The sequence below is a fragment of the Peromyscus eremicus genome, chromosome 3 (assembly GCF_949786415.1).
Source record: "Peromyscus eremicus chromosome 3, PerEre_H2_v1, whole genome shotgun sequence".
Lineage (NCBI taxonomy): Eukaryota > Metazoa > Chordata > Mammalia > Rodentia > Cricetidae > Peromyscus > Peromyscus eremicus.
In genome coordinates this window covers 127,876,779-127,904,253 of record NC_081418.1, presented here as the reverse complement: position 1 = coordinate 127,904,253, position 27,475 = coordinate 127,876,779, and the positions used below count along the sequence as shown (strand labels likewise).

The 27,475-nt window shown below is 49.8% G+C and overlaps 2 protein-coding genes across 3 annotated transcripts in view; one reads left to right on the top strand and one right to left on the bottom strand.

The window, feature by feature from the left end:
- The window catches only part of Rassf4 (Ras association domain family member 4), a 38,211-nt gene extending 11,673 nt beyond the window's left edge, over positions 1-26,538 (top strand). For both annotated transcript variants that reach the window (XM_059258448.1, XM_059258449.1), the window contains exons 2-11: positions 3,292-3,385; positions 5,157-5,232; positions 17,269-17,411; positions 19,066-19,157; positions 19,753-19,910; positions 22,897-22,998; positions 23,228-23,279; positions 24,269-24,390; positions 25,136-25,233; positions 26,350-26,538. In XM_059258448.1, coding sequence (XP_059114431.1) covers positions 3,324-3,385; positions 5,157-5,232; positions 17,269-17,411; positions 19,066-19,157; positions 19,753-19,910; positions 22,897-22,998; positions 23,228-23,279; positions 24,269-24,390; positions 25,136-25,233; positions 26,350-26,410 — 966 coding nt within the window. In that variant the 5' untranslated portion in view covers positions 3,292-3,323 and the 3' untranslated portion in view covers positions 26,411-26,538. The remainder of the gene's footprint in view (positions 1-3,291; positions 3,386-5,156; positions 5,233-17,268; positions 17,412-19,065; positions 19,158-19,752; positions 19,911-22,896; positions 22,999-23,227; positions 23,280-24,268; positions 24,391-25,135; positions 25,234-26,349) is intronic.
- Depp1 (DEPP autophagy regulator 1) lies at positions 11,052-13,068 on the bottom strand. The gene is made up of 2 exons (XM_059258450.1): positions 12,918-13,068; positions 11,052-12,108 (listed from the first exon to the last, which is right to left on the bottom strand). The coding sequence occupies exon 2, from the start codon at positions 12,104-12,106 to the stop codon at positions 11,489-11,491; it is 618 nt and encodes a 205-aa protein (XP_059114433.1). The 5' UTR covers positions 12,107-12,108; positions 12,918-13,068; the 3' UTR covers positions 11,052-11,488.
- Positions 26,539-27,475: the final 937 nt, after the last annotated feature.

Genomic DNA, 27,475 nt, shown 5'->3' with positions numbered 1-27,475 from the left:
AAGGTTGCTATTTGGCACATCTCCTGTCATGGGCCACAAGAATATGAAATAAGAGTCCAGCTGAATATAATAAGCTATACCTTGATCGACCAAAGAGTTCTTCAAGAGGGAAGCCATTTATCAAGGAATATTTGGTGTTATTCAGCTTTTAATATATATCAGCTGTCTTCTGCTATGAAATTCTTGTGCGCTCATATACGACTAGGCCATATGGCAAACAGAGTAAGCTTCTCAGACCTACTGTTGATCCCTACAGAGCCTAGGAGACAGGCGGACTATAGATGCACAGCTTTGTTTCTTGTGCAAATGAAGCTCAGACCATCCCTTTCCCTCAGACCTAGTATCACTGCAGAGTGACTGACTCAGGACACTAGGGCTTTTGCCATAACCAAGTGCAGTAAAGACTGGAGCAGAATTCCTGGCCCAGGCAGAGTGGTGTGGCCAGAGGGAAGATAACAAGGCAGAGTTTCTGTGGATGGTAGGGCAGAGTTGCATGGCCAGAGAGAAAGGAACAAGGCAGATCTTTTGTAGAGAATAAGGACTGGGTCAGGTCAAGAGAGAAGGAAGAAAAGAAGTGAGCATGGATGGAGAAACTGAAGATGAAGATGAGATGGAAAGCTAGGAGCTTACTATTAGGCTATGAGAGGACAGAAATAGAAAGAACAAAGAGGAACTGAGTGACAGGACGGAACTGAAACTGTAGAGAGAGAACTGTGTCTTAGAGGAGAAAAGTAAACGGACAAAAAAGCATGGTGTACATAGATTCTTTTCTCTCAGATAACCCCACGCCAGAGTTAGCGTCTTCCCTAGGACTCTAGGAGGGATTTTCTCAGGGCAGGCCCCTGGAAAAATTCTGAAAATCTCCCCTACATCCTTCATTTCTCCTGGCCAATGGTAATTCTCCTGCTTCTATAATCAAACCAATGGCCGTTCGGGGATGATATCTGTCTTGTGGGTTTCAGGCAGGGAGAGAGGAGGAGCCACTGGACTGATCAGAGGGATTAAAAGTAGGAGCACACTGACTGATCAAGTAGAGCTTGCATCAGTACTGAGGGTGCACTGGGCTTCATCTTGCTGCCCAGCAAATAGGAAGGACCCTCAGGGAAGGCCCTCAGCCAGGAAGCAGTAGCTCTAACCTATCTCTACTTTCTGTAACCGGGGGAAACCTTGGTCTAAAATTAAGTGGAAAATTCTAGAAATAAAATCTTAATAAATAGATGGTAAGTTTTAAGTTGAATGCCATCCTGAGGAGCATGATGAACTCTCCTTGCCCAGACACGGAGCATCCCTGTGTCCCTCAAATACACACTCATGTCTGTTAGAGTCGCTCAGTAGCCATCATGTCATCAACCTGACTGTCAAGTATCAGTACTTGGGTTAAGGAACCCTTGTTTTGCTTGTTTGATTTAATAATGTGGTTATTCAATGCTCCACAGACAGTCATGCTGTCTGGTCAGACACATCGAAGAGAAGTGAAAGGGAGCAAACTCTTCACTCAGTAAGAAATAGTAATGTGCTATGTTGCTCGGATCTAGCAAAAATGAGTCTGCTGCCTGTGAAGTTTCTGACAGAAAAAGAGTCCATGTGAGTTTTGTTTTCACCTGAAATTCTGCAAGATGTGGCCACAACCCAGACAGATGCATAGCTAAGCTGAGAAGGCCTTCAATCATAGGGTGTGGCACCTTTCACAATCTCAGGAACCCACTGGGGGAAACACACCTCTGCATGTGCTAAGGGATAACTATAATCCAGAAGATACCAAAAGGATAGAGAGAGGTTCTTGTACTTCCATGAAAGCAGTATGGGCAGACCTGAAGGCTGGCACGCTTCCTGACTGTGGGTAGAGGGAGACACAGAGAGCTTCAAATGTGAGTCCACCACAGAAACGGGATGCTGGACATGGATCCACATGGCTTATAGGATTAAAAACTTGCCAAGAGCATATAGAGTGGAGGAGTTGAGAGGCCAGAATCAGGCACCCAGACTCTTGTGTCTGAAGAGTGCCCTACTCCTGTTCATTGGTTGGTTTGGGGCTTCACCTCTATCCTTTTTGTTCATCATAAAGTGGGAATATTGATTAGAGCCTCACAGTGCTGTGGATTATGCTCATTGTTAATAAAAAAAAACTGAATTGCTGTTATGGGGCAAGAAGAGAGTGGGCAAGACAGCCTGACACAGAGAGAATGATGGGAAGAGGAAGGGCGGAGTCATGGGAGTCACCCAGGAAACAAGACATGCTAGAGGACAGGGAAAGCCATGAGCCATGTGGCAATACATATTTAATAGAAATGGGTTAATTTAAATGTAAGAGCTAGTAGCAAGCCTGAGCTATTGGCTGAGCATTTATATTAATAGTAAGTCCATGTGCATTTATTTTGGAGCCAGTGGTTGAGACAGGAAAACTCTAATTACATCATTGTGTTGTTGTAAGGACTAGACAATTCATAGAACTGCTTGTAGTCCAGAAGGAATACATGTGATACAGATGAGTCCTCATGGGGAGAGGTGGCCCACGGGAGTAGACTCCAGAGTAATTGATAGATCACTACCCCAGCTCAGTGGGAAAGGAAGAGAGAGGACCAGAGTAGTTTTGGAAAACTCCAGAAAAGTCAAGAAGAAGCCATCATTCAGAATGTTCACCCAAGAGAAAAGAGTTGGTAACTTAAAATGCTTAGGAACTGATCCAGAACCTTGGAGAGCCTGTAGAACTTTCCAGAGGGACAGATGAGCTAGCTCCTTGACCTGACACTTCCGATGTTAACCACCCTGTACTTGGACAAGTATGACCTTAGTGTGGATAAACGTTCTCATACCAGGGCTATGGATGCTGTACAACACTGGCTGGGGCATCAGCACACCTGTGCTGGATAATTTCATGTCGCCTTGACACAAGCTACAGTTATCTGGAAGGAGGGAACCTTAATTGAGAAAATATCTCTATAAGATTCAGCTGTAAGCCACTTTCTTAATTAGTGACTGATGGGGAGAGCTGAGCCTATTGTGGGTGGTGCCATCCCTGGGCTGCTGGTCCTGGGTTCTATAAGAAAGCAGGCTGAGCAAGCCGTGAGGGCCAAGCCAGTAAGCAGCATTCCTCCATGGCCTCTGCATCAACTCCTGCCTCCAGGTTCCTGCCCTGCTTGAGTTCCTGTCCTGACTTCCTTCGATGACAAACAATGATACAGAAGTGTAAACCAAATGAGCCCTTTCCTCCCCAAGTCGCTTTGGTCATGGTGTTTACCACAGCAGTAGTAACCCTGACTAAGACACCACCGTTTGCTGTCTTTCTGACAGGTGACTTTTGGGTCTGAAGACAAGAGTCGAAGATGAAGGAAGATTGCTCCTCCAGCTCTCATGTGCCCATCAGCGACAGCAAGTCCATTCTGAAGTAAGTTTGAGTGTGCAGTGTTGGGGGAGGGCACTCTACAACCACCTGTGGCCTTCCCCTGCATGGAGGCCAGGATGCCGGTGTTAGAACTCTTTAGATGTGGTACTGGAACAGTGGTGGGTGCTTTTGTTGGGGGGGGCCTACCCCTCTTTGGAGATCAAGGTATTCTTCAGGATAAGGGTTTGAACAAGAAGGGGGTGCCCATGGGACTCCACAGTGACAGTATTTAATTTGCTTAAAAATTAGAATTATATGAAAACTCCTCCTGAATGAAACAGTTTAAAAATCTGGCTGTGGATTTTAATGAAAAAGGTGTACTTTATTGATACATTTTGACTTTGCTTATTTTTATTCACTCTGTCTCATAAAAACCACTTGGAATAGTTTCTCTGAAGTAAAGAAAAGCATCTTTTTATTATACTTATTTATTTACTTATTTGTGTGTGTGTGTGTGTGTCTGTCTGTCTGTCTGTCTGTCTGTCTGTTTCTGGGGTGGGGGGTGCCTGCCACAGCAATTATGTGGAGGTCAAAAGACAACTTGGTCTCAGGGATCAAACTCAGTTCACCAGGCTTGACAGTAAGTACCTTTACCCGCTGAGGCATCTTGCCAGCCGAGAAGCATATATATTTTTTTTTATTTTTAAAGTCCCCCCCCCCATTTTATCTTGCATTTTGAATACTTTCTACAATGGGGCACGATTAACTTCACATACCTGTGTAGTTCCCAGTAATTTTGTGTCCAGCCTTTAGATATCTGTGGGCCCGGGACAAATGCAAAATGGATTCCTCTCTGGCTTGTTGCTGTCTCTAAGTTGCACTTTGTTGCCTGTTGGTTCCCAACATCTCCACATCACACACAGGACACACACCCGCCTGAACCCCAGAATGTCACTGTTCTGTTGTTGTGCTGTGTGTGGAGGAGGTGCTGCTTGGGAAGGTGACAGAGCACTGGGGTCCAGCAGGGGACCATGGCCAGGAAGACAGAACATACACTAGGTAACAACCACTTCACACACAATAATGTACCAGCGCTCACTGATTCCGCGTTGATGGGCAAGCAAGCGTTCTGGATGCTCAGTTCAGTATTATGCCATACTAGTTTTACCTGCCTTTTTTTTCCCTTTCAACCTACTGGGAGGTTGAAAATCACCTGCATGTCTCACACCCCATAATCCCCTAGCCTACACCAACGCTACACGGATACACTGATTTTTCCTGTCCTGACCATCCCTAGGGCACAATGGCTTCCTGATGTGTTTGGGCAGAGTGGCCTGCTTGGGCCCTGTCACCCTCATCCCAGAACTGCACCTCTGGACAGTCAAGACAGGAAAAAGGCAGCCCCCACCTCTCTTGCGGCCCCACGGCAGCTGGTGATCCAAGCCGCTGAGGTCGTCGGAGGCCGCGGGTCAGAGGAGAGCACAGGAAAGCTGTTAACACGATAGTGAACATATATACGTCCCCTAGGTGCTGCCTGTGGGATGGCGACCTCCCTGGGAGGAGTTTGGCCGACTTCCCAGCACCTCACCTTGACTGCTCTCCTCCTCCAGCTCATACAAGGGCCCGGATGCAGAGGCTGCTGGAAGAGGAAGGAGCAAGTGTCACAATGAAATTTCCATCTCTTGGGTGATTAGACGTGGTTAGCAAAAAACGTATGCTTCTATATTTATTTTACGGATGAAGAGAGTGACGTCAGTGGTGGCCACGCCTTGTCTGAGCCCCAACCCCCAACCCCCACTCCCCAAGTGTACACACGTGTCTTGTGTCTTTTTAGGTCAGAACTCTTAAGCCTGCTCAAAACCTACAACTGCTACCATGAGGGCAGGAGCTTCCAGCTAAGGCACCGTGAGGTGAGACCTATAACCCTTTTTGCTTGTGGGGTCATCGTTTGGCTTGGCTCGTGTGGACTGCGGAGGTGTGCGTCTGTTGTTTCCAGGGTAGTTGTGCTACCTAGCTCCTTCACTCTCCATGTGTACCAGGCTGGCTCTTGTCCAACTCCCTGGTCAGGAACCAGGTTGCCAGCAGGCAGGGTTGGGGGTGTCCCTGTCCTAACAAGGACATCATCACCTCTACCCACATGTAGTGCTGGGCTTGTGGGTGTGAAGGCTTAGGGCCTGTCTACCCCCTTCTTCCTCTGCCCATCATACCACTCAGTGAGAGAGTGAAGGGAATTCGGTCCCTCTGTGATCTTCTCACACTCCACAGACGGCAGTGTGCCAGCTCCCACTGAGTCCATGCTGACACTCAGTTCAATGAGTGTGCCACACGAGTTTTACCTGACCAGCCCAGCCAGGTGTCCTGGGCCTTCTCACCTGTGCCTGTTCCCTGTGGCACTCTCTCCTGAGAAGTGGCGCTTGACTAATGTTGGGGTACAACCTCATATGACAAGGGGCACAGGGAGGGTGGGTCCTAATTTTAGGTGACAGCCACCCATCTGAACCCATGCTTACAACGTGTAAATGTGGCCCTGGTGGGGACTGATGTTTTTCAAAAGAGACTAGATATCTGGAATTTCACGAGGGATTTATTAAACCTTGCAACACCCTGAGGAGTGTCTAGCAGGGTCCAAGCTGGGATCTACTTGAGGGAAATCAAGCCATGCCCAGACTTCCACCATCCATGACCTCGCAAGGGCACCTCAGTTGTGGCTTTGTGTCCCTAGTTCTGTCTAGTCCTGTACGTTTGACAGTCTGATGAGAAGGCTCTGGTGGAAGGTTTTATTTGGGGGATTTCCATGGATGAGACCTGGCTGCTGGGTGTGCTCATCTCAGTGTCTGAAAAGGGCCAGCAGAAACTCCCAGGGGCCTCTGCTGGGAGGTAGCCGCTGGGTCCTTGAACCACCCTCATCTTGCTTATTCATCAGCCCACAGCCTTCTGTGGTACTAGACTAGAGCTGGCCAATGTCAAGCAGGCAGCGTGGCAGGCCGCGGGCCAGGACAGCGGTGTTTGGTACCTCCACTCATGTGCAGTGGGAGAGGCCGTAGGTTCCTAGTCCAGGCAAGGCCAGGGCCGTCTATGCCGTCAACAAAACCCCGCGCTCTGCCTTTCCTCTTGTGCCCTCCCGTCTCCTCAGCGCGGGCTTTAGCACCAGCTCCGATCCCTCATTCCCCTCTCCGTCTCCTGCTTCCGGTACCTTGTGGTTCTCTCTCATCCTCTTCCCTTGGAGCAGCGTCTCGTCCTGTCCCACCCTGCCCACTCCCAGGCCCCCAGCTCCGCCTAGCCTCTTACCGCTCTGACCTGACTCGGGTCCTAGAGCTCTGCCATCTCAGGTTCCACTGGCTCTTTTCTCACCTTCGTGGTGAACTTCTGGGAGCTGGGACTGGGCCCCGCCCCCCTGGTTCTGCATATGTCAGGTCGGGCTTGGTACACGGCCCACAGGTGTAGACCCGGGCCATTCAGGAGAAAAGAATCCCAAGTCTCAAGCTCCAGTGTGATGGGCAACCAGGGAGGGAGGCAGACAAACAGGGTTAGAGAGGTTTTGGTTTTTGACCTGTGCCACTAAGTGAGGGAGTTGTGCCTACCTCAGATCCCTGGCATAGGCACAGAGTGTGGTGGGTGGGTCTTGGCTGGGTTTCCCTTCCTTGGCTTTGGATGTTTCTGGGACTGATGTTACTAAGGTTGGGGTGGTTCTCTGCTGTGGCCCTTGTGTCAACATCCTCAGTAGCACTAGGGAACTGACTGGAAACAGAAATTGTGCATGTGTGCATGCCCATACACACACACACACACACACACACACACACACACACACCACCACCACCACCAACAACAACAACAACAAAAACAAACAAAAAAACTTTCTCTCATCAGTGTTTTAGCAAATTTTTCAGGGCATTCTGATAGAAGGTTAAGTTTGAGAATAATTAACACACTCCTCTAATCCTGGCACTCAGAAGCTGATGCAGGAGGATTGTCATGAGTTCATAGCCAGCCTGTATCACCTAGTAAGTTTCAAGTCAGCCTGAGCCACATGACAAGACCCTGATCTTATCACTTGGGATTCCTCGAGGCAATCCTTTCTGTGGGAGTAGCTGTACGGGAGGAGGCTAGACAGCCCTGAGCATGCCATGGGTCTTTATGAGGGACAGTCCACATTGAAAATCAGTGAACTTTGCAGCCGGCAAAACTCATCCCTGACAGCCTCTCCTGGCAGGGAGCTAACCACAGTAGGGGCTTTGCCTACTAAACCCACGGGACAAACTGATCTGACCTCCGTGGAACCGGGAAATACCTTTCAGGAGTCTTCTGCGGCCTTAACAGACTCAGGGAGCAGGCAGTCTGAGGAAATATGTGCTTTTTCAAGGTACCAACCACCGTAGAAGCACGCCTGCAGGTCCAGACTCTCAGATTTCTGGAAGACAGTCATGGTTGGCTCCTAGGGTGTCATGCCCACTGACATCTCACAGAGACCCTCACAGATTCACCTACCACCCAGTACAAGGGTCTCAGACATGCAGCTGGCCATCCAGGATCCCATGTCCGAAGTACTCACTGTTGGACAATCCCAGAAGGACCTGTCCTTGGGCATCACAAGGACAGGCAGCTAGCTGGAGGAAGTTACAATGGGGAATCTGGTACACTTTGCCTCTCTTCTAGTTATCACCATGGACCTTTTCCTTAAAAAAACAACAACAACAACAAAAACCCCTGAGGTTCTCACAAGTTAAGTCCCTAGTTGTGTTGTCTTAGCAACTTTTCCTGGGGAGATACAGCACATACATATGCCTACTCACCCCAGAAAAGGAATCCACTATAGACCAAAGTAACAATTGTACCCAAGACCAGTTTGGTGAACTTGGGGTATCCTAACAGGAGTGTGGGTGAGGGGTGACTTACAGGAGCAGTGAAAGTGCACCCCAGCATGGGTGACGATTCATGAAGCTGTACCCTCAGAAGCTCTGCATGGGTTCCAGGTAGGGAAGACTCTCCCCTGCACAGCTGGCTGCTGAGCCTCCTCCCCAGCAGCTGTTTATCGCATCTATAGCCCTGGGAAGGGTCTTGGAGAAGCTTGAGGTTCAGCTTTCCCAGGCATGCACAGTTTGTTTACTTCCGGAGTCTCCTGAGCCTCCCCTTCCCCTTCCTGGAGGGGATAGTTCACTTCACAGGACTTTGGAGTAAACGAGGCAGGCTGGCACAGCTCCAGAGCCTGAGTGCCACTGGTAAGGACAGCAATGCCATCTCTGGCATTAAAGTTTAGAATTCACTGGAGTCCTGAATGGGGGCTCATTGAACAGGTCTCAGACACTGGGCAGTTAGTGACTCTTGAGCCCCAGGCTATAAGGTACTTTTTTTTTTTTTTTTTTTTTTTTTTTTTTTGGTTTTTCGAGACAAGGTTTCTTTGTGTAGCTTTGCACCTCTCCTGGAACTCACTTGGTAGCCCAGGCTGGCCTTGAACTCACAGAGATCCGCCTGCCTCTGCCTCCCGAGTGCTGGGATTAAAGGCGTGCGCCACCACCACCCGGCTGCTATAAGGTACTTTTAAGTTCCTGAAGCACTCACCACTTGGGTGTGCCCTGGAAGAGACTCTCCCAATTGTCCTAAGCCTTGCTGATAGCAACTACAGCCTAGGTGTACAGTTTGGGGACAAACTCCCTCACTGCAAGTAGGAAGCCTGTAGAGAGATGAGGTACATCTGTGGGTGGGGGACGCCCTGTTTCCCAATGACCTTTCTCCCAGTTACTAAGAACCAGAGGAAGCAATTCAGCTCTCTAGAGGATGGTCAGCCAGTTGACTGTAAAACTGCCTTTGGGGTAGTTTTGCTTCTGCCACAATGAAAAGTGTAACTTCTAAGAACAATCAGTACTTTTTGAAGTTGGCAGTTTTCTGGAAATGCTGATGTATAAACCTGTCAGTGTGAGCAGGTATACTAACCCCACCCAGGGAGTCTGATCAGGTTTTCCCAACCAGCCTTGAAACTAAACCTTTAGTGGTTCACGGTCTCCCCCTGGTGGCTGTGTGCCACACTGCATCCAGTTCTGCTGTATGCTAGATCTACAAAGTGTGAAACACTCAATGTTCCTCCCCCTTGTACACTCTGATCCTTCCCTAGAAAGCTTGGACTGCCCCCTCTCTTGGAACCCTGGAGTGAGTAGTTGACCCTCTGCATATCTGTCCCCTGGGAGCTGCAAAGTGTCTATTAGACCACCCTGGTCTCAGCAGCTTGGGGGCATTGCCTTCCCCAGATCATTAATGGACTTGATAGTATGGAGTGGTGTAGGGTGGGAAGAGCACCGTCTCAAGTCGACAATTAGCATCTTTCACATCAGGGAATATTTGAGCAAGTTCCGTGACTGTACAGCAGCCTGACTTCTGAGCACATGGGATAGAGCCATGCCAATTGCCAGGTGTCTCCCTCCTGCCCAGTCTTCGTAGTGCTTGGCAGAAGGGGACAGAGAGAGGCTGGGTAAAGCAAGCCTTGCCCACCTAGTCTCCAGCAGGTACCCACTCAGCAGGAGGTCGGTCTTCCCATCACACATGGGGACATTTTGCCTAGAGGCTGCCTTATAGTTTGAGGCTACTGAGGAGACAGCAAGCTGACTGATGCAAACTGCCTCTCTGTCCAGGTCCACGTACCCAGCTTCCCAATCCTGTTAAGGGTGAAGGATGATGTTGGTGTCCTGCATTTTACGAATAAGAAAAATGAACAAATTGCTTGTCTGAAACATTTTCTTTTTGGTATGTGGTTTATATTCTGTTTCTGAGAAAATACATGCAAAAGAAGACAGCAAAGTGGTTAAAATCTCTCTCTCTCTCTCTCTCTCTCTCTCTCTCTCTCTCTCTCTCACACACACACACACACACACAGAGAGAGAGAGAGAGAGAGAGGGGAGAGAGAGAGAGAGAGAGAGAGAGAGAGAGAGAGAGAGAGAGAGAGATTGGCAGTGCACCAAGCAAGCTCAGCTGCAGCTCCAGCTTCTCCTTCTCTTCCGGACACTTCTATCCGAGCGTGGTCAGCTGGCTTCGGCCCAGTACAAGGGAACGAGTGCTGGGCCTTGAGTCCTGCTTTTTTTTCTTCTGCTCTCTGAGAAAGGAAATCCTCCCATCACCGACTCCCTGTCTTCACCCTTTTGCTTGGTAGATGCCCCCAGGAGCCAGCACTCTCTGGGTGGGGACCCAGTGCTGGCCTGGAGGTCCAAAGCCTTTGGACCTCCAGGCTTAGCTAGAACAAGGTGGTTGAATAACTTCCCCTGGAAACCCCTTCCTGTGGCAGAGGCTCAGGTAAAGACGTTGGGTACACTAAAGGACAAGTAGAGACTAGGCCACCAGATCCAGGCATGTGGCAGCCTTCAGACTGTGTGCTGCAGATTCTGTTTTGGCCCTGAGCATGTCTCTGGTACCACAATGAGATTTGGGTACTGGAGCCAAGACAGCACATTCCCCAGGTGCCTAGGGGACAGTCCATAGGAAACACAGTGATAAATCTGCTGAGACCTCATGTGTTTTGTTGGGCCTCAGGAAATATTCACTCAAGGTGGGGGATGGAGACCAGGCCCTTAATTGGAAGCCTTTTGGATGGTGGTTCTCAATCAGTGGGTCGCAAGCCTTTTGAGGGTCAGAAAACCCTTTCACAGGGGTCGCCTAAAACCATCAGAAAACACGTTTATATTATGATTCATAACAGTAGCACAGTTACAGTAGCAACAAAAATAACTTTATGTTTTGGGGTCACCACAACGTGAACAACATATTAAAGGGTCACAGCATTAGAAAGGTTGGAAACCACTGCTTTAGGGAGCTGAGACACCGCCCCCTCCCTTGGCCCTTGACCCTTGGTTTCACATGAGACTTTGGCGGACACCCGGAGTACAGCACACATTTCTCCATTAGAACGATCTGAGAGGTGGTCACTCTGCTCACAGTCATTTTAACCATGATAAAACCAAGGAATAGAGACACCAAGTCACTCCTTCATGGTCACCAGCCAGCCAGTCACAAACAGATGTACCAGTCAGGTTGCATTGTGGGAGCCTGTCAGTACTCTAGATGATGGGTCTCCCTAGGAATTGCCCAGTCCCTGCAGACCTGCCAGGAGGAGTCCACAGGAGAGGGAAGCTGGGGAGGCCACAGGGACCCACAACATTCTTCATGAACTTTGGCTGGGAGAGGTTAAAGTTCATGGATCACTGGGAGATGCAGGTAGAGTGTACTGAGGAGGCTGCTGGGGCGAGAGCCGGAGACGGAGGCCGAGGCCTGGTGAGACTTTCTAGAAGTCCAGCTTTTCAGGTTGGAGGTCTGCTGCCTATGCCCTGATTTCCTTCCCAGGGAGTACTCGGGTACCCTGGCCTCACAGAGCCTCCCCATGTCCTTGTCCATCTGCTTGTGTACACCCCCGTGACCAAAAGAGCTGGTCCCATTGGGTAGGTCTCTTCTATCTGTCTGTTGTTCCTGGGACTTCCCGAAGAGCCAGTCCAGAGGGTTGTCAGTGCCAGGAGAGGGCAGCGTGGGCTGTAGGCTGCTGAAGCAAGGAGGGCTGTCTCCTAGAGACTCGGCCTGGCGTCTCTTCTCTCTAGTCCAGGCTGGCCGGTAGGGTCTGTGGGGTTGGCTCTGGACTATGACCTTGTCCAGCACTGAGGTCGGCTGTGCCAGCTGACAGATAGACTTAACATAGTCATCCAGGCTGGGAGAGGTTGGGGGTTCCTGCTCAGGTGCCCCATGTGACAACTCCTCTGAAGTTTCCCGAATCGTTGGCAAGTGGGGCACGGGCAGCAGAAGCCGGGACCTCATTGCTGCAAACAAAACAAAAACAAGCTGTTGGCCAAGAGAAAATAGTGGCCTGCCATGCCATCCTGACACCCTCCTACTTCCTTCCCGTCACTGTAGAAGTTACACAGGACTCGGGTACCCAGAAAGCAATAAGAAACCTGAGGATCTGAGACCAGGGCTCATCCCCCAGCTCTTCCTTTCTGATAATATCAAAGCCCACATGGGAAGACTTCATTGCTAGTGTAGTGTAGATAATTGGGGCTGGAGAGATGGCTCTGTGATTAAGAGTACTTATTCTTGCAGAGGACCCGAGTTCAATTCTTAGCCCACACATGGTGTCTCAAACCATTTATAAATACAGTTCCTGGGGATCCAACAGGCGTGTATGTAGTACGCATACATTCGTGTAGGCAAAACACTCATACATATAAAGTAAAATAAATTAGTTAAAAAATTTAAAACAAAGAATGAACAAGAGAACTGAGGGTGCTAATTGGGGTCTGAGGACACCCAGTTTTTTAAACCCATCTCAGTCACTTAATGAGCTGGACACCTTTGACAATGTCACCTCTACTTACCCATCTGAAAAATGGGGTTATTAACAGCCCACTGGCAGGGATATTATGGAAAATGCATGAAATCATAGCTTTGACACCACAGCTCTTGAGTTCTTTGTAAGCACGAAAGCATTGGGCAAACACCATATTATCTTAGCCATCAGTGGCACCCACCACCCTGGTCTCTATCCAGTAGCCAGGCTGTAAGAGCTCAGGGTGAGAAATGCCCTCAGATACAAACTAGTGTCAAACCAGAGGACAGTTGCTCCTCTTACCTGTGGGTCAACAGACAGGGTGGCGGGGAGTCTTGATGAGGAAAGGTTGTCTAATCCAAAGGAAGCACCGAGAGGTGGGCAGTCACAGCTGCCTCTCTAGCTCTCGAACAATCAGGGCGGTGTGCCGTGGATTCTTCTCCTGTGCTGTCTGGCAAACCCAGACACCCACTGCTGCTTTTAAATGTTTCCTCCAGTCGTCAATCACTGTCAGGAAAGCTCAAAATAGCAGCGCTTAGGAAGGTTCTCAGAGGAAAACAGGGTGGAGGGCGGGGCTTGGCCCAGCTGCCAGCCTGGCGTTTGTGTATGTGCCTGTGGGAAGCTGGGAAATGTTTACACTGCAGGGTCAGGGGTGGGGCAGCCGCCTCGCCTTGACTTAGAGACAGTTTCACTATAGGTAGAGACCAAAGCCAGATTAGAGGGTGCTGGGAGAGCCTAGGGGCACCACGGGACCCTCACAGGGAGCCCAGAGGTCTGCCAGCCCTGTCTGGTGCAGCACATTATTTTTTACTGTGTGTTACACCAGCACCTATGATCCTGTGACATGCTGGCCGCCTTCTAATTTTTGCTGAGTGCTGGGGCCAGCACTTGTGACCTTGATGACACATAAGCCTTGCAGGGCTCTAGCCTGGAGTCTTCCTGGGCCTGCTGCAAGGTGTGAGACACCCCCTTACACAAGCACCAGGGCAGCCTGGGCGGTCTGGCCTGTTCTAGAAACATCTCAGATGAGACGCTTGCGAGGGGAAATTTGCTTACGTATTGTTTACCAGATGTGTGGTGGTACTACTGTGTGCCAGTGACTGCTCAAGGCATAGCAAACAGTGTAGACAGATCTTGATCTGTGGAGCTTGTTTCCCAGCCAGAGAGATAAACAAGTCACCGGTGGGCAGGTGCAGGGACCCAGCACTCACCATGGCCGCAAAAAAAAAAAAAGTACAGTAGGGTTATGGGGCAGGACCAAAAGCTGTTGTTGTAGGTGGGGTTGTCCGAAATATCTTCTCTCAGGGGTGACATTGGTGCAGAGATCTGAAAACCATGGGGCAGTATATGCAAAGGCCCTGGGATGATGATGTGCTGGGCACACTCAGGGAACAACAGGAGCCTGTGTGCATGGTCCAGGTGAGCCGGTCAGAAGATACCAAGGCAATGGCAGGGCACTGCGGGTTCAAATAAAGGGCTTCAGTGTGGCTTCTGCCAGCTGCCATGCTCAGGCTAATGACGGTGGCTGTGGGGGACTAAGGGACTCCAGGGGTGCCACCAACACAGCAGCCGCTAAAAGCAAGGTGGGCAACCCTGGGAAACTTCTCCGTAAGAAGCTGGCTGTGCATTTCTCAGGCCTCAGCACCTCTGCTCACCTGGAACACATCCGTCTTCTGCCCTCAGGAGCGGGAGGAAGGGGAGCCACAGAGGGGACAGTACTACTCAGGTCCGATATGTGAGGGCTGGACAGACCCTAGACTCCGGCAGCAAGGGGAACTGCTGGTCCCTTGTCCATGTATCCTAGGTGTGGCATTAATGCCACAGGTAAAGGCGTGGAACAATGGAGCTACTGAACAATGCTTAAGTCAGGTGGCAGTTCCCAGCTTACACCTGAAGGACTCCATAGGACTTGTGTCTGTTTCTCTGGCTCTCAGAATTTCTTAGCAGCTGGCTGATGAGTTAAGAGGCTGGACTAAAGAGGAAAGAGCTTACTGCCCAGGATGCTTGCCTGATGTGTGAGTTCAGGCTCTCTTGGTTGGCTACACCACGGGGGCAGCAGACCCCACCTGTGTGCTGGATCCTGGCAGCTCTGGCCCGGCCTCAACTTTCTTTCCATTTCATTGGAGACCCTTGTCAGCAGCTGGCTGATTGCACTCTTCCGCCCTGGCCTCTCCAGGGTGTCTTGTTGTCTCAGGCAGTACCTAGCTTTCACAGTCCTCAGGCTGCTACATTGCCTCTTCCATTTGCTGAGGCTAGACCTGCTGTTAGGGCACCTGTTCACTCAGTCTCACCCCCATTTACTACCATCCAGGGCCCAATGCATTTTCCAGGGGCCCCCTCCACCCCCCTTAGTGCTCCTCCTACATTCACTGTAAGTCACTCATATTGAAGCCATGGTTTCTTCATCTCCCCAGTCTCTGAGCCTTGGGTGGGACTAAGGGTGATGAGTATCCATGAAAGAGCTGTGTAGTGAGAATTTCCAAGTATGCTGGGGGCTTTTCTTACTCTCCCTAGAGACACTTGAAACTGTAGATTGATGCCAGCCTTTTACTTATGGGAGTTGAGTTTCACATCTGAGCCTGTTTTTGAACATTACTTTTTGCCTGATTTTTAAGGCATTTTTTATATTTATTTATTTATTTTATTCTATATGTGTGAGTGATTTTCCCTGCATGTGTACCATACACATGCAGTGCCCACAGAGGCCAGAGGAGGGAACTGAATCCCCTGGAACTGGAATTACAGATGTTTGCAAACCAACACCCAGGTGCTGGGAATCGAACCTGGGTTCTCTTTAAGCACAGGAAGTATTCTTAACTGCTGAGCCATCTCTCCAGCCCTTTGCCTGTCTGTTAAGACAAACACTGCATATCAGAAAGCTGTGTGTGTTTTTGATAGCCTTAGACTGTTCTTCCTGTGGACAGTGAGGTGTTTGAAACTGAACGTGACTGTTAAGGGACCCTGAGACCCACACTGAAGGTACAGCTGATGCAGGAATGAGTTTTCATGGCGTTGCTGTTCTCACGGGGACTTCCCATGACAATGAAGAGAGAAGCAGAATGTGGGGGAGGGGAACTGCATGCTTTCACTTAAGTGTTGTGTGGAATCCAAAATAAATCAAGCTCACAGAAGCAGAAAGAAGGATGCCTGTCAAGAACGGTGAAGGTAGGGAAGTGGGGATTGTTGCTAGATGAGTGAAAGCTTGCAGTTCAAGCTGCAGGAGTCTGAGAGATCCACAGGGCAGTGCTGTGCCCATTGCAATCAACTCTGCACTGTGCATTTAAGCATTCATTAGGTGTGTGAGCCTGCAGCCCTCACTTAGTGGGCCAATCGCGCCCTTCACCACTGTGCCTGAGCATCATTCTTGGACGGACCCTCTGTAGCAGAGGGGAAAACTAATCCCAGACCTTGCTTAGGACTCAGGCTCTAAGGCCAGCTGCATCCTGAACCCTTAATCAGGACCCACATCATCACTATCATCCTTTGTGTTCACAAGCATCTTCAGAATCATAGTTACCAGGCATCCCTGTTGACTTCGAAATTCAAGATGGGAACCATGTTGCAAATAGATATGGGAAGAGGTTAATTATGGTGTAAGTGATAACTAGATACAGAACACCACTGAATAGATAACCAAAAGAAAGGAGAGAATAAGAGAAAAGAGGTAGGAGAGAATAGGGGTGTGGGGAACTCTTATGTTAAATGTTCTTAGCAGGAAACATACAAGTAAGGAAATAAAATACTGGGTGAGACAGCTTTGAGAGAGAGAGGTTGAAGCCTCTGTAGAGGTGCTGGAGATTTCTGGTAGGTCACTGGCAGTTCAGTTTCTTGTGGAGTGAGCTTAAGGGTACAGAGAGCCTGGAACAGTCCCATGGAGACAGAGGCAGGATGTATGTCAGAGACAAACAACCAGGGACGTAAGGGGTTTGAGCCAGAGTCAGGTGGGGTGCCTGTGGAGTGGAATACTGTGAAGGAGGGTTGGGGAGCAGTCATCTCATTTGCAGACCTAAGGAAGTCAAAGCAGGCCTGGGTCTGTCTCAGTACGAAAACTGTTGTAGAAATACTGGCCATGGAAATGTCCCAGAAGTGTTCAGCAAACCAGCACCCACCACCAGCAAAAAAAGGTAGGGTAGCTGGAGGTGAGCTCAATCCAGGACAGTTGGTGCTGCCACTGTCTGAATGTGTGGAGAGAAGGACAAGGCAAGGCACACGAAGGGGGGAGGGGGGGCACAATGTCCAGTAGAACCTGGTGACTGAGGGATTCTCTGTCCCAGTACAGTTTGAGCCAAGGAGCCTCGCCCAGCACAAGTGGCCAGACCATGCTTCCCCAGGCCATGCTTCCTCCCGGCAGTGTGGACGTGCCTGCCAGACACTTGCAGTGTCCTGGGGGACTCCTGACTCAGCAGCTCCGTGCTGGCTCCGTCTCTGCCCGTGGCCAGGCCTGGGCTCAGAAGCGGAAAGAACACCTCCTGCTTCCTCCTGTGGGTCCCTGCCCTCATGCACTGAAGCATGTGCACACTGCTCGCTCTTCCCTGGGGGAGAAGTGTAAATGGGGGGCGGGACCCACTGTTTCTGAGGGGTCACAGGGAAGAAGAACAGCAGTCTTTAGGGAAGCTGCTGTTCGTGAAGAGACTGACCCGTGTGGGCCCCACAGGAAGAAGGGGCTCTGATCATCGAAGGACTCCTCAATATCGCCTGGGGACTCAGACGGCCCATCCGGCTCCAGATGCAGGATGATCGGGAGCGAGTGCACCTGCCGTCTGCCTCATGGATGCCTGAACGGCCCAGCCACCTCCAGTGAGTGCCTGGCAGGTGGGGGAAAGCCAGGGGCCTCCATGACACCCGTTATCATGAGCACCACATGGGTTATATGTGAAGTATCCCCTGCCTTGGGGTAAACGCCCTACTGCTGTGTGGAGCTTCGGCATGGGGCATGGGAGTAAATCAATCTCCCTCTCATATTCAGTGGCTACCTCAGGTCCTTTCTAACCTTGCCCACCCCAACATGCAGTCCTACTTAGGGTGCCCTCCCTGTTTAGGATTATATGCCCATTCTCCCTCCTCCAGAACAGTCATTGCTTCCAACACCTGTTTTACGGTACTAGAGCCTGAACCCAGGGCGAAGTACTATACCAACGGGCTATGTCCTCAGCCCACTGGGATCTATCTCCTCAGAGCAAATGTTAGGTATTCACACAAATTTATCTCCCCGCTACTACTGTTTTACATCAGTGACAGATTCTGTTTGGATAAACTTACCAAAATTTAAGCTCAGATTTATTTTACCACCAGGAGGAAGGCAGTTAGGCTGCGTTTTGCTTCTTCGTGTAATGACTTTTCAGAGGCAAACATTTAGAATTTGGTTCCTGTCAGATATGCAGGTGAGATAGGCATGGTGACACAGGTGTGCCTGAGATTACAGCACTCGGTAAACTGAGGCAGGAAGATCATGAGTTTGAACCCAGGCTAGGCTACATACTGAGACATTACTTTAAAAAAATAATAAAATATGAAGGAGCTGGAGAGATGGCTCAGTAGTGATGAGCACTTACTGCTCTTGCAGAGGACCTGGGTTCAGTTTCCAGCATCCATGTGGCAGTTCAGAGCTGCCCATAACTCCAGTCCCAGGGAATCCAGTGCCCTCTTCTGGCCTCTATGGGCTCCTGCCAACATGTGGTGCACACAAACTCCCATAGCCAAATACACATGCACATTAAATAAATAGATCTTAAAAGATAATACATGCAGATGAAATGAGTACTCTGGGAACATGGAGCATGCTGACATACCAGCTCTTATAACCAGGTAGGTGTCCCTGGTCACTGGTACAAAATTTTGAGCCACATAGACTTAAGGCATAAGGGTTCCTTGGAATGGCTGCAAGTGTGACCCACGCCCCCCCCCTCACCACCTCAAGGTAAAAGCAGTCCCGTCAGCAATCCCAGCCACAGCCCCGGTTGTCCAGAGTACTCCTTTCTCATTCTTTCTGCTTCCTCTGTACTGAATGCTACCCACCTCCCATTACACCTGTTCCTGCCCTAACTTGATGCTACCTTCTTTGGCTTGGGGTGAGAATCATTCCTGCCAAGAGGCCTGGAGATTTGATCCCCAGGGTTAACCTTGCCTGATTCCTTAGACTCACAACACCTTCAACAAACCCAGCAAGCTCGTAATGGCACACAGCTGTGCAGGCACTAACCTGGCTGAGCCTGCATCCCAAGAATGCATGGGCACAGGCTTTGCACATGGTCTGTGACACAGCCCAGAACAATCACTCTTTCTAAGGGCCAGGCTCCCAGTCCTTCCAATAGATGCTGTGAGGAGTTCTCTCTTATACTGATACACTCCACTCCACTCAACCTCTGCTGCCCCACACTTGTGTCCTGCTTGTAAAGCAGTGGGGCTCTTCTCTGCCCACAGCCACTTGAGAACTATGCTTCTCTCTTTTCAGAAAGGAAGCTTTACCCCAGGACAGCAAGGTCACTACAGAGAAGCCAAGTGCTCAGCCTGCAAACAAGGCTGAGGTTTCTAGGGATAGCTCAGGTAAGCAAAGCCCAGAAGACCCTGTCTTAATGGGGTGCATGCAGTCTTGGAAGAACAGCCACGTGGAAGAATTGCCATGCTGTCTCATGAGAGACCCTTGCTAAGCATCTGTCAGCAGGAGATAGGTGTGGCACACTCTTGTTCGTGCCTTTTATGGAAATGGTAGCAGAGGCTTGTAGAAATGTCACCTTGTGTCCTGGGCCTGAGTCTCCTGCAAAGAGCTACAATATAAAAAGGAAGGGGCTCAATGGTGGATGCTGTTCCCCTTTGTCCCAAGCCTCTAGGACCTCATCCTCACACTCTAAGATCAGTGATCATGCATCTGTGGTCTCTGCCCCCTTTCCTTAGCACCTAGTGAAAGACCTGTCCCTGATTGAGTGCTCAGAGGATGGGGCTAGAGTGACCACATACCTCAGTGGGTACCATAAGATGCACTGTGGCACTGACAGAACCTCAGTGTCCAACCAAGGATCAGCATTACCAGAACGATGCACTACAGTGTGATGTGACTACAGGGTTCCAGGGAGCCACAAAACCCAACAGACAGTGTCACCGCCCTCCACCCTCCCACCTTCTCTTCTATTTCTTTCCACAGGACCCCTAGAGGAGGATGAGGAGGTCCCACAGCTTATGCGGACCAAGAGTGATGCCAGCTGTATAATCCAGAGGAGGCCCAAGTCCCGGGCCCCCAGTGAAGCCCAGAAGATACGACGGCACCGGTTCTCCATCAATGGGCACTTTTATAACCACAAGGTGATGTCTCCGTCTGTTCTTTCCTGGGCCCCGAGGCAGAGAGAACAGGAATTATTTCCCAGCACAGAAAAGCAGCCCCCATAACATTGGGCATTAGTCCCAATCCTCCCATAGCCTTCAAGATAACCACTGGTGGCCTGTGCTGAAAGCTCAAGAGGGTGACTAGCTGCAGCCACAACAGCATGACATTCCCATCCACAGCCAGGGCCTCCCCCACACAGCCACTATCTGACTTCTCCAAGTTGTATGGACTTGGGGCAAGAAAGCCCTAAGCAGACAATAATGCCAAGTTTATTTTTAATGAGCCCATTCTTGTAAGGCTTACACTCAGGGTCACTTGAACATTCCACGGGAACATCATGTACCCAGCAGCCCCTCTCCCTGGGTAATTAAGCTGGCTTGCTGAGGGGTGCCCAGAGCATGTGTGTCTTTTCCCAGAGAACCTGGGGATCTCCGAGTTCCCAGCAGTTCACCTTTTGTGCAAGTATGTATTGTACTGACCTTAGGAAAAGATCACCTTCCCCTAATTACATCATTCTATTAACACATGAACTATAAAAGGAAAAGTTGATTGTTACTAAAAATGGAACGTGTGGCCGTCCGGGTGAGGCCCCCGCCTGGAGTGTTCTGTGACAGGCCGTATCCTGCAATGCTGGGGATGACGAGGGAAACTTCCAGTTGAAGCAGCTGCACTTCTCAAAGGGTGACTCACAGGAAGGACACATAGACTGCGGAGAGAGTCTTTAACCAAGACAAAAGCACATTTTTTCACTTCCTTTTACCTCTATACGCAATTAATGTTCTTAGAAACTGGGGTACAGATTCCTTAAGCCACAGATGACAATGAAAATTACTAATCCCAGCCTTGATTTTCTGGGGTACTTGTTCCAGACTGTATTTCTGAGGACTGTGTGCTAGTACTTCACACTAGCATTCCCCCAGACTGTTATGACTAATAACACGATTTTATTCCCAGACCTATCGAATCATAGGTATTCTCACTGCTTTGCCCTGGCTACATGGATTCAGATGTGGTCCACTGGGATAAGAAAGTAGTCCAAGGACCTTTGTTTCTACTTGGTTGGTTGGTTTCATGTCCAAGACAGGCTTTGCACAGAACAAACACAGCCTTGTTGACAAGACTGTTTTTCTCCTTGAAGTAGCTGAATGAACTTTCCATGTTTCTTAGGCACTGAAGCAGTGGTTCTCAACCTGTGGGTCATGACCCTTTTGGGGAGGGGAACCTTTCACATGTGTTGCTTAAGACCATCAGAAAACACAGATATTTGCATTATGATTCATAAGAGTAGCAAAGTTACAGTTATTAAGTAGCAACAAAAATAATGTTATGGTTGGGGGTCACCACCACATGAGGAACTAACTGTATTAAAGGTCCGCAGCATTAGGAAGGTTGAGAACCACTGCTCTAAAGGCCTGTTTCGTGTACAGTCTGTAACCTGGAATGCTTCTGGGTTTAGCAGGCCCGCTGCAGTGGAGTCAGTTTGGCTGGGAGGCACCAGCATGAACGGGGTAGGTAGCACATAAGCTTTCAAGCATCGCAGAATCCATCATGGCACTGTCCTTTCCAGAAGGGTGAGCTTGACTGGGTATTTAACCTCCAACCACAGGTTTCCTTTCTCAGAAAACAGTTGTAGGTACTTCAGAGGGCCATTGTGAGAATTAGAGTGTACATAAGATGCTTCCAAGTTCAGGGCATGGCTGTAGTGCTTATAAGGCTTCCCAAGGCTCGGATGGTGTCCTGGTTCATTTCCTACACAGAAGCCCTTGACTTACTGTCAGGTTGTGTCCTGATAAGCTCATCATAGGTGGAAAGCATGAGGTGAAAATGTATCTAGCTCCCAAGTCACAGTATATAGTTCCAAGCTAGCTGTGTACCTGGTTCAAGGCCACATAGTGAGACCTTACCTAAGAATAAATTTAAAATAAAAAAAAAAAGAATGCTGGGGATGTACTTCATAGTGGCAGAGTACTTGTAAGTGCTTAGCATGTGCAAGGCCCTGGCTTCAATTTCCAGGACCACAAAAGAATAAAAGTTACCTGCTTAGCATAGTGATACCCACTTGTAATCCTGGCCCTCAGGAAGCTATGGCAAGAAGGTCTTGAGAGTTCCAAGCCAACCTGGCCTGTATGGTCAGAACCTGTCTCAAAAAGTATGTACAGATGCTTACATAAAGAACTGTAAAGAGAACCACGTGGCTTGAGTGGGGTCTTGTGGTGGGGTCTTGGCATCATCTGTGCCCAGAGTGAGAGTTGATGATCGGAGGCATTATTCAGGCCATGGGAAGGAAGCCTTTGCACATTTTATAAAAGGGGATTCTGATATTGTACTACACAGGTTGCCGGCCTGGCATTCTTCTCCAAAGGTAGTTTCTGAACCAGCAGGTCTCTTTTAGAAGGAGAGATGTAGGAAGACCAAGGTGGGACTGCAGGAAGCTGGACCAGGCCACGCTTTGTTATTTAGAATATTTTAAAAGGTGGTACCATGGGCAGCAGTGTTTGGAAGATGCTAGAAGGTGAGAGGGAGGGGCCTGCAGGCAAACTGCACAGTGTGACCGGAGGCCTCTGCTTGGACAGCACTTGGGGAAGAGTGGGTAGATTTGGAAGTGTTCAGCCTAAGTTCACAGATGTTTGTGGTGCTGATGGAGTCAGCAGGAAGAGTGAAGGAGAGCCCCATGTCCTGCCCCAGTGAATTACTTCTGGGGTCCTGGTTTCCAAGAGCCAGAGCACTGTGATTGATAGATGAGTGTTAAGCATCTTCTTCAGAGTGCTCTAAGGACACATACTGTAACTGCTCCCTTGAGTGTCCCCAGGTCTAAGAACAACCATCACAGTCATGGGTTTGCACAAATGGGCAGGGACGGGTGTTCTGAGAAGTAGTCCCCCATTGCTTGGGTCTTCTCAGAACTTTAACATTAGCCTGTGTCTCTTCTGGGCCTGCCCTGAGCTATCCATCTGTTCTACACAGACCTCCGTGTTCACTCCTGCCTATGGGTCCGTGACCAATGTCCGGGTCAACAGCACCATGACCACCCAGCAGGTGCTTACCCTGCTGCTAAACAAGTTCCGGGTAAGTGTGACCACAAGGGGGCAGCCTTGCCAGGAAGCAGGAAGTGCTTTGGTGAGTGGTGGGAGGACAGGGATTGCTGATTAGCTGCCTTGGCTCTTGGGGGGAAAGTCTAGCAAGATTTCCTCCGATGAGCCAGTGTCCCTGGGATTTTAGGCAAGGAAGGGTATGGGGCGGTCTGCTTCCTTTCATTAAAAATGTTGTGGTCTGATTTCTTGTGCCGCCTGTGCAGGTAGAAGATGGCCCCAGTGAGTTCGCACTCTACATTGTCCATGAGTCTGGGGGTAAGTGCTAGCTTCTGGTGTTCATTTGGCACACTTGCCATCTTCTTGCCACACCATCCTCTCCACCATCAAACTTGGCTCCGTTCTGAGACTCCCTCTAAAACAGTGTAGATGAACCCTCTCGGGGCTCTTCCCATTAGCGAACCATCATGTAGCTCAGTTAGGAAGGTAGGGTCTGGCTGCAACCTAGATCTGCTCTTGTGGAACCTCTGGGCCCCTCTGCAGTCCATGGGCAGCTTCCTGTATCCCCAAGTCTATGTCTACTCTGCCCCTCCTCTTTGAGCTGAGCCTTTATTAAGTGATGCTATAAGACAAAACAATTATCTTTCCTCTACTTACACTCATTGGCTGGGCCTACGAAGTACATGAACCAAATGCAGGTTTCCAGGAGGAAAACAAACTAGTTTGTTAATGGGTCATTGCACATAACCATGGAAGAGATGAATTACTCGAAGGAGTGCCCAGAACTCTTTTGCCATAGCAAGGAAATCAGCTTTTAGAGAATGAGAAGATGGCGAGGGGTGGGAGGGGCCTTGAGCCAGAAAGGTGAATAAGGGGAAGGCCAAGTGTCTGGGGCTAAGATGGTGAGGACAGTTTTTAGCAGCAGTCACTGTGTGGATTTCTCTGTCCCTGCCTCTGGGCTAACAGGGGTCTAGAGTTGTGTCTGGTGTTAACTTCTGTCCTTGGTTGGAAGGAGATGAGAGGCCTCAACAGATTTATGTCCTGTTGTCAGACAAGTGAGGGAAGGCATCTGTTTCTTCTCACTTGCCTTAGCCAGGCGCAATCCTGAGTCCAGGGAGCTGACCAAGGGTGGTCAGTTCTGCCCTTCAGCGAGATCACACATCTCCCAAGATGCAGACCCATGGAGGTCTGAGAAAGAGTCCCTGAACATCTGCTTTTTATCATGCCCTTGTCCTGGTAAAATAAATAAACAAGGCCGTGGGTGATCCGAACATCCCACTAATTTTGTAAAATGCCCTCTGTTTCAGAGCAGACAAAATTAAAAGACTCTGAGTACCCGCTGATATCCAGAATCCTGCATGGACCTTGTGAGAAAATTGTCAAGATCTTCTTGATGGAAGCCGACTTGAGCGAGGAAGTGCCCCATGATGTGAGTGGAGCCAAAGCTGAAAGCCTGCTCCGTGGGGAGGGACTGGGAGGCAAAGAGGGGGACTCCTCAGGGCTCTGAAGGAGCTCTTGGCCAGAGTCCTCCCAGGCAATGTATCTCAGGTCCCCACAGCTGACCTGTCAGCTTAGGGAACAGAAGGACTGGGGTCCTAGGAGAGCCCAGCTCTGCCCTTCTCCTCATAAGTAAAGTCCTTTCCTTCATTGTGGCATGCTTTTGTTGTTGTCACATCAAAGACCCACAGAAGGGCTCCTTAACTAGGGCCAACTCAGGGCAGCTAAGTCTCAATGGTCAAACTATAAGCATATATCCAGACCCTAAACAAAAGGGCCTATGGAGTATGGGTCCCCAAGAAGACCTTGTGGCTATCTCCCCCAGCTTCCCAGGGCCGGTCCAGCTTCATTCCATTGTTAAACACAATGATATTCCCACTCCCCACCCATGCCAAGAGCACTCGGTGTGACAATGCCCCAGGCCTGAATGCTTTTCCTAATATTCAGCTCAGCATTTCCTCCAATGGACGGCTGCTGCCTTTGAGATCAGAGCAGATCCCATTCTCCCACCACGCCGAGCAGAGCGATGTGAGCAGCAGGGTGGGAAAGGGGTGGGAAAGGAGGCGTCGCCTGTGCACGCAGGGCATCGGCCGGACTGCCATGGAAGTCACCGGGAGAAGAAAACACATCTTAGACTGCTCAGCTAAAGCAAGTTTTAATGTTCTTGGATTTTCTAGGTGGCCCAGTACATTAAGTTTGAAATGCCGGTGCTGGACAGTTTTGTTGAAAAACTAAAAGAAGAGGAGGAAAGAGAAATAATCAAACTGACCATGAAGTAAGCAGCTCTTCATCAGCCAGACATGGTCCTGGCCATTAGAGGACGTCTGCAGGGCATACCTCTGTCCAAGCAGGCAGGTTTCTCCCTTCTGTGGACACCAAGTGCCGTGGGGAGGCCTGCTGACCGTGGTGCCCAGTACTGTCTCCCTACTGAACTAGAGGATACACCCATTCAGCCCAGGCCTCTTCTCCAGTGAGGGACTTGGGCCGTAAGAAACTGGGCAGGGAAGGCGGAGGCAGGAGCATGGTGGGGCCTGGGTTTCAAGTTCTACTGATGACCAAGTTCTGGAAAAGCAACCACATTGAGTCTGCTGGGTGGAGCTCAGCCTAGTCCAAGGGTTTTGAACTGGCAGGAAATCTCAGCCCAGTGGGAAGCGGTGATTATTGACATTCAAGCTCGGGCTGCTGTTGAGGGGAACAAGGGTCAACAGTGAAGCTTGCATCAGGACAGGCTGTGACATTAATGATGCTTTGGGTCCCAATGATCTGTTTGTACGCAGAGATGTGTGGCACAGGGCAGGATGTATGAAGAACATTCATGAGGGCTAGGCAGGGAAGGACATGCTGTTCTACTCTGGGACATGCCTGGGCGAGGAGCAGTTTGGAGTCTGGCTTCATACTAATGATCTCTGGAAAGCCACATCTACCCACGGGCTTCCTTCTGGGCATTTGGGCCTCCCTCAGATTCAGTGAAGACTCTAGAGTGAGCTGCTGCCCATTGGTTGTGTCACTGTAGGGTTTTCAAGATGGACGGGACCTGGAAATCCACCCGGCCAGCAGATTCAGTATGAGGAGAGCAATCTGAGGCCCAGGCTAGGATGCAGCTCAGGTTATTTGCATGGCCCTGGCTGGGACACTGTCTTCTTGAAACCTGATCTATAGTCCCGATCAGCATCCCAGCACACCCTTGTCCCTAGTGGAGAGTCTGGAATGGAATTGCCAGGATTTGTCTTTGAGGCTCTGCACAATCTGCAGCTTTGTTGAGCATCCTTGGTGAAGGACAGAGATGGCAGTTTCTGGTCAGCCAACCAGGAGCAGTGGTCTCTGCTCTCTCTGCTTTCACCTCTCTACCCTCCAGCCTTCATGAGACCCCTGGCTTTGTCTCTCTCTCCAGGTTCCAAGCCTTGCGTCTGACCATGCAGCAGCGCCTGGAGCAGCTGGTGGAGGCCAAGTAACTAGCCAGTGCTTGCTTTGGGGGATGCCTGTGGTAGCAAGCATGCATGGAGCTCCAGGGACCCAGCCCTAACTGATTGCTGACCAATGGCTGCTGTACTCATGGTACAGGACTCCAGTACTCATGCTTCTTGTAGCCTATCTACAGAACTACATAGCACCCCGCATCTCTAGTCTTGGCACCATAGTGAGCATGCACGGGGACACCCGCACTTGCTAGGTAGGCTCTATGTGCAAAGCTGGTCTAGGTAGTAAAGAGCTTTGGAACTGTGGTACCAGCCACACTGCATGGTTGAAGAGCATAGCCAGCCCTTGTTCATGCATATCTCCAGCTTGAGAGAGAGAAGTATCACACCCAGTCCCTGGAGAATGGGTTTCATCTGCTTGTGCAAGTGCCTGTCCCAGAGCCTCTGCATGGCCACAAGTCCCTGCCCGCCCTTATCATCCATGTGGACCATGACATTCCTGCCTTCCTTTGCCTCTTATTGCTACTCAGGATCTCTGCTGGAGCAGGAGCTGCCAACAGCTGTGAAACATGTCCCGATTCTAACCACCACTTCGCCGTGGTGTCCTGGCCTCCAAGCCTCCTTTCGTAGCCAACACTCCTGTCCCAGAGGTTAGATCAGGACTAGGACTACCAAGATCCCATCAGCTCTTGGCAGAAATCAGCCTTAACTTCTGAATGTGATCCAAAGAAATCCTTGAAAGGAGCTGTCTTCAAGAAATATGTCAACGGAATTATGTTGGGATGTTGATTTTGTAACATTGAAACAGTTCTGGCTGCCAGTGGCCCCAGAAGGCAGTGCTCTGTTTCCTTCACTGCCATCTTGTGGATGCCTGCATGCCTCTTTCCTTCTTCAGGACTGAGCTTCTCTCTAGTGGGTAGGGCCGGCTCTCAATACTTCCCATCAAAGCCTGGCAATAAGGGAAAATCTCTGTTTGGGGGAAAAAAGGCTTCTAATTCCCTGGGCCAGATACAGAACAATTTGTTTGCTGACTGATGGAAATTTCTGGAATGAATGAGAAAACTTCGTTTGTAAAACTGTGCACCAGTTCCCGTCAGCCAT

What these genes read in the sequence shown, in the direction of transcription:
- Depp1 (XM_059258450.1), bottom strand. Translation starts at nt 12,106, where the DNA reads ATGAGGTCCCGGCTTCTGCTGCCCGTGCCCCACTTGCCAACGATTCGG.